We start from the raw sequence: 12733 nt of genomic DNA on the forward strand, positions 1-12733 counted from the left end.
GTCATCATCCCTAACCACACCTCAACCCAGCGGGACAAAGAACTCAGGCGTGGTATTGAATACAGTTAGTAACAACAGGTTCCCTCATGGCTGGTTTATTGAAAGTAAACAACTCAGAGGCACCTGGGTGGCTCAGTCAGTTAAGTGTCTGCCTTTGGCTCAGGTCACGATCCTGGGTTCCTGGGATCAGGCCCCACGCTGGGCCCCCTGCTCAGCGGGGAGTCTGCTCTTCCCTCTCTTGCTCATGCTCTCTCCCTCTCTCTCAAATAAATAAAGTCTTTTAAATAAACAAAGTGAACAACAGAAACTATTTCTTTACAGGAGGATGAGCTGCATCGTTACCTCAAACATGGATTCTAAAACAAATCTGTCACGGGATGACCCCTGCAAAGGTCTCTGCTTAGCCAGAGTCACTCCATTCCCAAATTCAAGCCTCCACACCCTGAAGAGTCCTCTATCAGTGAGAAGCAAGACTCCCAGCTCAGAATCTACGATGGGTTCTTCACTACTTGGTGGGAAACTGACCAGTGGAAGCAATCTATCGTCCACTGGTTCCATGTTAGACTTCACATCAGTTAAGCCATGTTCCCCAAACCCAGAGAAAAATCTCTCCAACAAAATCCATGAGATCATTCTTTCCTGGGCACCTAAGAACTGCTGACCTCAAGTGGAGAGCCAATGAGGGCTTGCCAATTGTACGTCAGGTCTCTAAAAGCCACAAGAACACTGTTGGCCTCAGGAAACGTGACACTGCTTTGGGGAAATTCGCTAGCACTTATCTCCACCTTTACGAAACAGGCAAGTGGGAGAGTCACCATTTCTTCACAGACGTTTATCACCATCTGTTCCGAGTCTCGTCTAGAAGACTGCCATCCCCGCTCCCCCACCATCTTTTGAGGAGGGGCCTTACTGATGGTGGCTGTCTTGCGCTTCCGAACAGGCTTCATTATACTGATGACACTGCTGGGCTGTAGGGACGGCTGGAGCCAGTAGGAGGTGTTCTCCACGTTGGCCATGTAAATGCGCAGGCTGCCGTCCTCACAGAGCAGGATCATCGTGGTCCGCTGCTGCTCGTTGCAGGCCGTGTGCCGAATGGCAACCATGTCTTGGATCTGACAGAGGAGACAAAGGAGGGTGTCAGGTCCCACAACTAGAGATCAGAACGTATAGAAAGAAAGTAAGGGGGTGCAGACAAGCGACAGAGAAAAGGCATCTAGGAGAAAACAGATGAAAATTCTTTGATAAGCCTTTTCTACTGAAAGGGCCGGGGAAGGGACACAATATACAAACGCAGAAATACAGAATCAGACCAGGTTCACAGCCAAGTGATGGGAGCATCTGGCACTGACCTTTGCTTTGGCAGGCAGAGTCTTAATCTCTTGGATAAGGAAAGTGTCTGGTTTGACCATCACTACCAGTGGCACACCTGTAGTCTGCTGGACACAGCACACCAAGCCAGGGTGGTTCATCACCTCGGACCACTGGCAAAGGGCAGGAGACGTCTTACTGCCACCATTGGAACTGCAGACAACAAAACTGGCCACAGTCAGGGTGTCAATCGCCACCAGTCATCCTTTTCTTGACTTATAGGCCATACTGACCAAATACCTGACTCCCAGAGCAATTTATGTGCCCAGGGACTTGAATTACCCACGAGTCTCAGCTCTACTCTGAGCCACGCATATACTCTCACATAACCACTCTGTGCCCCCCGACAGGAGTCCTGGTTTAGAAATCTCTGCTAGCTCCCAATGTCTGAGGGAAGAGGTGGCCCAATGTGCCTAGAAGTCATCCACTGCATGGAGCTGCCTAAGGCTCACGATCCCTGGTCCTATCAAGCATCTCCAAGCACATCAAGTTCTGCGTGAATGATACCCCATTTGATTTCATCTCCAACCAGATAACATTTCACAACACAGAGACCAGAGAAACAGTGCCTACAACACTTTTATGGCTCTTCAATGGCAGACAGGAAAGACAGGAAAGCAGCTTAAGCCTCTTCTCCCTAGCTCCCTAAATTAACACTCACCACCTCACTCACACCTCTACTATCCAGAAAGCCTCTACTGCCCCCCTCACTCCCGACCATGCCCCCACTGCTGATACCATGTTGTGTTCTGATCAACTACCCCAGCAGGGAAACGTAAAGGGCACTTTGGCTACATGAGTGTCTAGGAGCAACTTACGCTCCCTCCTCAAAACTCAGTTCTATCACCCTAAAGTCAGGTGTGCTGCCTTGACTACAGCTTCTTCCTTCTGAGTGACAGTGGTCCCCAAACTACCTCCTACAGCTTGGGGTCTGCACCATGGAGGACAAACCATGCAGACAGCCAACCTACCAACACTGGGCACCTCTTGCCTATAAAAGGGAGAGGCCCACCAGGGCAAAGTAAGCTTCATCAGATTCCTAACAGACGCCAGTACTGGGCCAGAGGAGTCTCCCGCTGAATGCGGGCACCGTGGAAGTTCAGCGTGAAGCGCTCCTTCCCACCTTTTGATGTTGATGGAGAAGAGCTGCAACACTTCCAGAGTTGTCCTGCTGACGGTGGCTGCAAATGATTTGCCTTGACAATAGCTGAAGAACAACATCTGCAGCACATGGGAGTAGTAAACGGACACACCGCCACCAGCCACCTGGCTGTTACTGTCCTGTCAGGGCAAAGATACAACACTTGCATTAACCTCGCGTGTTGTCTTCGGGACCAGCAGCCAGTTTTGCAGGTAATTAGTTTTAAATCATGACTGTGGGCTCTCATAATCTAAGTCGTGCGGGTAAATCTTAGAAATACCATCAGAGTCAAGGAACTTCACAGTGAATCAGTTTGGTCCTAAAGGACAAGAGTTTCTGCTAATAGGGAAAAAGTCAGAGACCAAAGAAAAAAGAAAAACAATAGAGGAGCTACTAGGCTAATCCATCTGGAAGAGGAGAAAGCAACACCTGCCCAAACCTTCAGGTCCTCATGGTTGATTTCCAGCACATTAGTGACATAGAAGGGTCCCTGCTGGGCACTGCTGGCCTCTTCCATGAGCTGGGTGTAGATATAACCAGCTGAAGACATTATAACAATGATGTTCTTTCCCTCTTCGTTGAAGAGGAAGGTAACATCTCTTATCTTCGAGCTTGGCAGGAGAAAGTAGAAGGTCGGGCTCAAGGCATCAACAGACAGGTCGTAAATCTGCAGGACAGAAGGAAGGGAGATCTAGTTCAGTCCCACCCCCAAATCATCCTGGCGAATCCAAAGACCTGCCATTGGTGAGTAATGGGTATTCATTCATTCTCCCTCCAACAAGCATCTGCAAGTGTCAGGCACAGAGCATACAAAGATGAGTTATCTTTTAACTCTCCCTCAAGGAATGACTAGGGGAGAGATACGCATCTACATATTCTGTGACAAGTACAGGAAGACCCATGCGCTTGGTAAAGCAAGGGGAGAACCAGAAACAATGTCATATTGCCTACACACAGAAAGCTCTAGCTCAGCACCGTAACAAAAGGCGACAAAATTAGGATTGCGTACTTTTAATTTCCGGGAGAACTAGCACATAATGGAGATCAGACATTCTGGATTTAAAAACAAAACATTTCTAGGACCACATCATCCAAGAGCAGGAACTGTACCTTGACAAAGTCTGCAGTGACAATTGCTAACTCGGTCTGTGAACCAGGTAACCACACCGCTTTGATGATGAAGTTGCCCGTTGCCAACTGTGGGTGCAGCACCAAGTGATCCGAAACAGAGCCCGAACTACTGAAGGTCAACACGTGGCAATCCTGGACAGGGTTTAAGGAACACACTGGTTAAAAGATGGCGGGAAGCAGAATGACTCATTTCACCTCTCTCAAGTCTTCCCTGACATTCCTTGCCTTCGGATAGTATTCACACTGTCCAGTAATATACTCAGGTTCCGAGAACACACAAAAATCGGTTCCAATACAAGAAAGATCTGCAAGAGGTGGGAGAAATTCAGAGAAAGATTTCTTTTATATTTCAAAGGCTTTTAGGTTTTAATCTTAACAATGAGAATGAGAAAGCGGCACTAAGAACAGAGGAAAGAAGAGGATCAGGATCTGTAGCGCAAAGTAATCAAACCTGGATCAGATTATTACCTTCAGCCCACACACGGCCAGGTAGTCCTCCTTGCAGGGATTCCCAGTGAGGCTCAACACAGTAAAAGGGACGGGGGCAGAAGCCAGGCGGGTCAGAGTCAACTTCCTTTTGCTGGAATCTGCTTGCTTCAAGAGTGCAGAGAGCTGCAGAACAGTGATCTGCAAGGGGACAATCGCCACTTTATTCTTTTCTTTTTTAAGATTTTATTTATTCATTCGAGACACAGAGATACAGAGAGAGAAAGCACGAGCAAGGGGAGGTGTAGAGGCAGAAGCAGGCTCGCTGCTGAGCCAGGAGCTGGACGTGGGGCTCGATCCCAAGACCCTGGGACCACAACCTGAACCGAAGGCAGACGCTTAACCATCTGAGCCACCCAGGCGCCCCTTGCCAATTTATTCTTACCCCCATCCTCTTAGAAGACACAGAGTCCAACAAAAGCTCCTTCAATGGGGTACTAGTCCACAGTTAAAGTCTCTTAGGAAAACCCTCTCTTTCTCCCAGTGGAGAGAGATGGGATCCCTTCATTTTCTCCTTCCAGTGACGACAAGAGAGAGGAGTAATAAAACCAGCTCCTCTTTATGCACAGTTCGTGAAAATAATTACCCACTCCCTATGTACTATCATCCTTTCTAGTTTTCTGTACAAGTTTTTGTTTTGTTTTGAAGTATTTTAGAGGGACCTTATAGACTTATCAGATTCCTAGTTTGTTTTCCACTTAAGGTAAAGTTAAAACAACTTCACTAGTGATGAAGAAGCCAGAATACAGAAAAATGTTGAGATACGTGCCACCCTTCCAACTTCTACTGGTTCTCCAAAACGACATAAGCTTCCCTGTGTCCGTAGTGGGCCAGGAGGACAGGAAAGAACTAAATAAGGAACACTGTGTCTTCCCATGAAGACCCTTATTTCTTGGCTTGTGCCCTGCCTCCAGCATGACCAAACCACACCAAGCCTGGGAGCCACGCTGTCCTAGATAATCGCTAGTTCATTATCTTTCCCTGAAGGCTCAAAGGATAGGTTTTGAGTAAGAAACTACTCATCAGAAGCAGCAACTTTGTTCTAGTCACATTATTTCTAAGTCTAACCAATGAACTCAGAGTTGGAGTAGAAAAGCTCATTGAGCTCTGTCCTGTAAAGCATTCTTGGAACCCAAAAGACTTTTCTCCCAGAGGACCAATCTGAGTATAGTCATCTGTTTTGTTTAGCACTTAAGACAAACATGACCTAAAATGAGTAGGAAAGAACTAGAAACCCACCTTCCCTTTCTCATGGCTGACAGCCAAATGCTGGCGGCGCCCATGCGGGGAGGAGAGCACACACATAGCCACCCGCCTGAGCACATGGGCGCTGATGAGCTGTCGAATAGTCTGGCCCTGGTCACCACTGTAATTCATCCGAACATTCTCAAAGGCACCTTCCTGGGAGCCTAAGGTGGGAACCTGGCAAAGAAGGAAGCAGAGAACAGGCAGTAGTAAGCCAAAGAGATCAAGTGGATCCATCCACTAGTCATGTGACCGAGACACTGCATAACGCAGTCATTCAAAACCAACAGATTCCAGTCTCTAATCCATGGACAGTTAGGCAAGCCTCTCAAAGTTATTTTGTCAAGCCAATTAAGAACAACGTAGTGAATGTTTCACAAGGCTAAATTTAATTAATACAAAAGTACTGGCTTCTTGAAATATTAAAATGCCCTTTTTTTTATGTCAAATGACGGTGATAACAGAGGGAATGTTTTTCATTGATCTGACCTGGCAAAACTGAGTCGGCAACTTTATGGATCCCCAACACCACCCCAATACTTACTCGCTTCATCTTTAACAGCTCAAAGTCTAAAAGCCACTACTGTAAAACTATGACTCATTTTTACTAAAATATCAGAATATTTGTATGTACATGTGTTTATTTCTGAGGGAATATTTTTCCCTTAAAAACAGTTTCTTTATGAGATCTATTCCTATACCTCGTTCATTTGTACACTTTCCTTTCAGAAGCACAGACACTTTAGGCTGGTTTCCACTATTTCACACCATTGCTAAACCTGACAGGCAGAACACACCAGAACTCCTATTCTCAGTGCTGAGCAGTAGGTTTTAAAGTGGATGACGACTTACAACTTCTAAGCCATTTCTCATGAAGAACTAGAGTTACCTGAGGGGCTATAAGCAGAAGACGACAAATACGATTTTTGCAAGCCAGAGGAACCTTAGGTGTCCTACTTTATATACGGAAGAAATTTCTAACTAGTATAATTGCCCTCAGATGTTGTTCCTCACATCTTGGGGATTCATATATTCTTATGAACTGAGAGGGAACTTATTCACTGAGTTGGCCCAAAGGACCTTTTGTGTGTTCCTTTGAAGACACACCTCACACGTGGATCTCCCCGCTGGCTAGTTAGGGACTGGCTGTCCTAAGGATACTCTTCAGAGCATCCAGCACACCTTGGCATCTCAGCAAATGTGCTGTTCTTGCCACACTCACCATCAGCTGATCTGTCATCTCAACCACCTTGTCCACAGTATGCAGCTCCCGGAGGGCTTGCTGGGCCCGGCTGCTGCTCCCCACAGCTGAAGCCTGCTGAAAGTTGGTCTGAATGGCGTCCATGAGGAAACTGAGCATGTCTAACACGAGAGGAGCGAAGGAGAAATTGGCCTGAGAAAAATCCAAATACACAAGTGAAAAATAAATAAATAAATAAAACGGGTCAGACTCATAATAAATCTTGCCAATAACTACCTTCAGAATCTAGAATCCAGCTTCCACACTTCCAATTTGATATTCTACCCATATCTCTTCCTTTCGATAATACTGGATTCGTGCTACGAATTCTAGAGCAATCTTTCTAAACCAAGAAGCCCATGTAGACACCCTAATGCTAGAATACACCCATCACACAGGATTAGCTGAATTCTCTCCTATGCATCTAAAATTGTTCTGGTTATGTGCCATCCTTGAGAAAACTGAGAAAACAATCACGTAAATGACTTTCTCTTTCTGTGCTTCAGATGAGAAAACTCTGGCCAAGGAAGGTGTTCTAGAGTATTACACAACTAAAACAGACCCTCCCTCAAGCCCCCCCATCGCTCCTCAGTCCCAAATCCCTCCCTGTGAGGCAGGGGCTGACAACAGGCCCTACTCAGACCCCGTGAAAATGAGTAAACTCAGAGAAAGGAGAAAGCGTCCCTCAGCCCCACTAGGGGCGTTGCAAGGAGAGCCTTGCGCGTGGCTCGCTCGGGAACCAGCTGGCCCGGCTCCGCACTCCACCCGGCGTCCCAGGCACCACCAGAACCCCCACCTGGTTCTGCAGTTCCTCCCGGCAGCCCTCCACCGTACGGCACAGGCTGCTCTTCTTGGGCTTCTCTTCGTCAGCAACCTTTCCGTCGCTGATGGTGACCTTGGCCTTGTCCGCTGGAGATGTGCTGGTGTGGCGCACCAGACTCTCGGAAACCCTGGGTTCACTCTGAAAGGCTGACTCCTTCATGGTGGAACTCATGCCACTGCTGGGAGTTCGCTTCACCAGCGCCTAGGGACAGAAAATGTCAGAAGCCCAAAGCTCGAACACAAACACAGATGAGATGCTGCCTGAGATCTTGGTGGGAAATGCAGACCCGGAGGAGAAATCGGCCAAACATTTAAATGATATCCAACCGCCTGAATTCTGATCTTCATGGTACCCACCTAGTAGCTAATACTTCACCACTCACAGCCACAGGTCTTAATAACAACATCTGAAACTGTGGCAGGTCTTAGAAAAAAAACTGCAAGATTTTTAAGGACCCTGAAAGTTCTAACATTTTAAGTGAAGTGGCTTAGGCCACGATCAGTGATAGACCCAGAACTTACTCCTAGACCTGGGCTACCACGAAGGAGACAAGGCAATTTCCCAGTTTGGCTTCAGCATTCCCGTGTCACTAACAAGTCACTCTTCCTAGCCCAGCGAATGTTCCAAACTCTCACCAAACAGCTGCCATCTTCCTTGGCTCCACAGTCACAGAAGAAGGAACCATATTTGGCATAGGAAATCTCATGATCCTTGTGGCACACCTTGGCACAAACTGTGCACACACCTACCCCATCTACCATTTTACAGGTGTGACAGTGGTACCTACAAAGAACGAGAATGAGTAAATGAGCCCAGCTGCGCCAACAGTCCAAGGCCCAACAAATCCTCACCTGAAAGAATGAACTACTCTTACCAATGCTGATTCATGAATTCTTTCTGAGTGATCGTGAAAGTGCAGAGTTTATTACAAAGAGAATCTTCATCCTTCAAAGATAATAAATCTTTTTAATCAGAAATATACCCTCTACACAGGCCTACAGAGAATAAACAGTCGATTCCTAAATGACCAGTAAAACTTACCCCTTGAAATTATCTGCAGGCTATAAACGTGCTACAATTCCAGGTGAGAGCTTAAGGTTTTATGATTAGAAAAGAAAAAAAAAAAATCTAGGGGTGCCAGGGTGGCTCAGTCAGTTGAGCATCTGACTTAGTCTTGGCTCAGGTCATGATCTCAGGGGCGTGGGGTCAAGCCCTGCATCGGGCTCAGTGCTCAGGAGGGAGTCTGCTTGGGGCTCTCTCTCTCTCCCCCTCCCTCTGCTCCTCCCCCTGCTCATACATGCTCACCCTCCCTCTCCCCATCTCTCTCTCAAATAAATAAATCTCTAAAATAAATAAATAAATCTTAAGCTTTCTCTGTAAGAGAGCTCACACCATCCCCATGAAGAAATCATCCCTAAGACTCCACTTAGGATACAAACACCGAACAACTGCAGAGTAAGCTGTAGGGATCTGATCTCTTAGGGAAGGGACTGTTTAATAAGCACATGGCTTCTTCCATGCAGATTCACTTACTCTGCAGACCTGGAAAATCAGTCTGGCATTAGTCATATAAAGTGGGAGAAAGCAGACAGGAGTGGGAGAGTTTTGAAGCTCACAGGAGCTAGAAAAGGGGGCCAAAGGCTTGTTGTTAGCATGAGCTCTGTCAGTGCCAGTCAGCCGTTAATAAACTGGCATGGTTGCCTGGATGATGTGGTACTTACTGAATCCTCAGCCTGGGAGTCTTCCTCTTCCACTGCCAACTCCTCCACCCAGTCTGAGTCCACCTCAATGGCCCGCTCCTCCCCATCCACCGAGAGGTGACTTGGGCCTTGACCATTGCTCTGGCTCAGGGCATTGGTGACATCGGCCAAGTAAGACATAATGTGGCACGTGCACTCCAGGACTATCACATGCTGGAAGAAAAGACCACCATCACACCACAGAAACCAGTTCTCCATATGTGATTATTGTGTACTATGTTTTCTCAAACTCTCCTCAATAAAGCTCAAGATCGGGGCGCCTGGGTGGCTCAGTTGGTTAAGCGACTGCCTTCGGCTCAGGTCATGATCCTGGAGTCCCGGGATCGAGTCCCGCATCGGGCTCCCTGCTCAGCAGGGGGTCTGCTTCTCCCTCTGACCCTCTTCCCTCTCGTGCTCTCGTCTCTCATTCTCTCTCTCTCAAATAAATAAATAAAATCTTTTAAAAAAATAAATAAATAAAAAATAAAAAATAAATAAAGCTCAAGATCAGAGACTTGGTATAAAAGCAGACAAAAAAACATTTTAATTACCCATTTCCTCAGCTCTGAGCACTGTGACTGCATGTAGCAGTTAATACATTGGGCTGAATTAATGTGATTCATTCATTCTCAAACACGAAGACAACCCTCTACGAAATGTTGTAAAATGAGGTAAAAATGAAATCAGGAAAACAGTAGAATTGGAGGCAAAAACCATTCAAGAAGAATGGTGGTTGCCAGAGGCAGGAGCAGGGGGTGGGTGGAGAATGGATGAAGGGCGTTCAAAAGATACAACCTTCCGGTTATAAAATAAGTAAGTCACATGGATATAATGCACAGCATGGGGACAATAGTTAACAATATATTGTATTGCATGTTTGAAAGTCACTAAGAGAATAGGTCTTAAAAGTCCTCAGTACAAAAAAAAAAACATTTTACAACTACGTATGGAGACAGATGTTAACTAGCCTTATTGTGGTGATCACTTCACAACCTACACAAACATCGAATCATTATGCTGTACACCTGAAAATAATAGTGTTACATGTCAAGGATACCTCAATATAATAAAAAGACTAGATTAAAAGTATGAATGGGCTCTCATTGGCTTTTTTCCTACCAATAGCATTTTTTTTAACCATTAGTAAAAGACATTTACCTTACTGGGTTTTAAACTTCTGCAGTAGGGAGGAATAGCTTCAGAAATCAAGCGAAATTTTCCAGCAAACCACTGCTCATGTTTGCCTAAAATCCCTGGAGCCTGGCATCAAGGCCTCATATTTCTAAGTTCCTTCCCTAGGCGCTCTGACAGTTCAGAGCTGAGAGGACAAAGACTAGCAAGAAAGGAAGGAGACATGAATGGTGCAGTGCTGGGTCTCAGAGGTCAGTTAGCTGCTCTTAGCCACCTATGTCAGGTTCATGGTGGGGCAAGGGGAGGAGAAGAATGCCTGCATGCAAGACTTCTGTCAGTTTAAAACCGTTCTTCGCAGCAGTGACCTGAACCTTCAGGTAAATTAAACAATTCTAGTACGTGGACTAGAGCAAAGAAGTCAGTCGGTGACCCCATATACCACCTACTCAGAGTACCCAGTTCCAATGCAGGAGCAGGAAACAATTTTCTACAGCATACTAATGTCTAAAAAACAGCAAGAATTCACTAGGTTTTAAGGATTCAGCTGGATGTTTTTTGTTTACCCTGTTATTTCCCCCCATCACTCCTCACAACCCAGCAGAGGCCCGAGGGCATGCAGTTCACGTTACAAACTCCTAGGGCTTTGAAACTGTACCCAGGCTGGCCAAGGCCAGAAGCCAGTCAAACGGACAGCCTTCTATGGATCACAAAGAATCATCATCAGTCCCTGATTGCTGTCATGCTTCACTTTGCTTACCTTTCCATGCATTACATTGGCATTCAGTTTTTCAACCACATTCTTCTGTGATAGGTATTTCTTGCTGTCCCAAAGGAAAAAAAAAGGGGGGGGGGGGGGGAACAGGTGAGACACAAAAATCATCTAAGGAACCAAAGAAAAGGAAGCAGTTTTCATGAATCCTGCATCAATTCGTGACACTGGGAAGCAAAGGCATTCTTAGAAAACACTGAGGTGTAGGTGCTCTGGTCTTATCACTGACACTTGATACACTTTCCCTAAGACTTCTCCTAAGGATAATGAACAGGAAGCCCTATAAGAATGTAACAAAGATTGAGTCTCAAGTGAACAGTTACAGACTACTCCCTCAATCCCCAATAAAAAGGTAGAGACTCAAGTTCTTTTATACTCACTCCAAGCTACAAAGAAAATAACTTGTAATTCATTATCTATCCCATCCCCCTTCTCTCTAAGAGCAATGCTGCATCTATAGATAGGCCCCTCCAATTTCATCATCTTACCATCTACTCAGCCAGTCCACAGCAGCATTGTGAAGCTGAAGATGGCCGGCACCCTGACCTGCACTGGCCAGTGTGGCCATCACAACCATGAGTTCAGGGAAACCAGTCCCATCACCATTGGCCAACATCTCTGTCGCCATGGGGATCAGGGTGCCCAGAAGCACAGCACACACACCTTCTCCAACTTGGCTGGTAGAAAAGAAACAGCAAATAAGTAAACAACAGGAATCTGACCGTACTTCTAAATTTATAAAAGTAAGAGACATTGAAAATTAAACATTAAATACATGACTCTCCCCGCCCCCTTTCTCCCCCCTCCATATATATGCACCCAGTTTTGGACTTCAGCTATTAGAGCACAGAACATTCACCCATGTGACAACTGACAGGCCCAGTCACTGCAAAAGTTTTTCCACAGGAGAAATTAAGGAGCTCCACTAGATTCCTTAAGTCTAGTGAGGGGAGCTCCGGAGTCGCTCAAAATGCTAAGGACCGGGCGCCTGGGTGGCTCAGTTGGTTGGGCGACTGCCTTCGGCTCAGGTCATGATCCTGGAGTCCCGGGATCGAGTCCCACATCGGGCTCCCTGCTCAGCGGGGGGGTCTGCTTCTCCCTCTGACCCTCCTCCCTCTCATGCTCTCTGTCTCTCATTCTCTCTCAAATAAATAAATAAAATCTTTAAAAAAAAAAAATGCTAAGGACCAATGCCTGAAGGAAAGAACGCCGCAAATGCTGTCAACATTCATCTGGGGCTCTTAGGGACACGTGACTCAAATGCATGTGTTCTACCTGTTTTCCCGAACGATGTATGTAGTCAACAGCTGCAACAGCTGCCGGTTCTCCTGAATCACATCCAGCTGGTCAGAGTCTTTGGGAGGCGACGCAGTCATGCGGGTGAGCCAGGCCTGGAGGCGCACGGGCTCCACACAAGCCAGCTGTGCCAGAGAGCCACAGAGATGCAGAAGGCTCGGGTTTGGGCTCTTCTCAGCTAGGGACAGACCAAGAGGCTGCGGTCAGTGACGGAGGGTGAGGGACAGGAGGGAAGGCGCTGACTAGGAGCCAGGAAAGGCTTCGGGCAAGTTTCCAACTGCCTTCCCAACTTCCTTGCAGGGATTCTCTGCACTTGTTACTCGGTAGTTATACTTGGGCAGAAGATATGCACAGTATTATCTGG

General features: G+C 46.6%; 1 protein-coding gene across 1 annotated transcript in view; it reads right to left on the reverse strand.

Moving 5' to 3' along the window:
- UBR4 (ubiquitin protein ligase E3 component n-recognin 4) overlaps positions 1-12733 on the reverse strand; it is a 131357-nt gene that overhangs the window by 75287 nt on the left and 43337 nt on the right. The window contains exons 32-46 of the mRNA XM_021684081.1: positions 12349-12547; positions 11562-11750; positions 11062-11125; positions 9156-9347; positions 8309-8379; positions 8070-8217; positions 7408-7635; positions 6594-6764; positions 5366-5548; positions 4109-4267; positions 3620-3772; positions 2949-3176; positions 2492-2649; positions 1350-1521; positions 911-1112 (exon numbers count right to left, since the gene is read on the reverse strand). Coding sequence (XP_021539756.1) covers positions 911-1112; positions 1350-1521; positions 2492-2649; positions 2949-3176; positions 3620-3772; positions 4109-4267; positions 5366-5548; positions 6594-6764; positions 7408-7635; positions 8070-8217; positions 8309-8379; positions 9156-9347; positions 11062-11125; positions 11562-11750; positions 12349-12547 — 2517 coding nt within the window. The remainder of the gene's footprint in view (positions 1-910; positions 1113-1349; positions 1522-2491; positions 2650-2948; positions 3177-3619; positions 3773-4108; positions 4268-5365; positions 5549-6593; positions 6765-7407; positions 7636-8069; positions 8218-8308; positions 8380-9155; positions 9348-11061; positions 11126-11561; positions 11751-12348; positions 12548-12733) is intronic.

Source organism: Neomonachus schauinslandi, chromosome 4 (genome assembly GCF_002201575.2).
Source record: "Neomonachus schauinslandi chromosome 4, ASM220157v2, whole genome shotgun sequence".
In the NCBI taxonomy this organism is placed as follows: domain Eukaryota; kingdom Metazoa; phylum Chordata; class Mammalia; order Carnivora; family Phocidae; genus Neomonachus; species Neomonachus schauinslandi.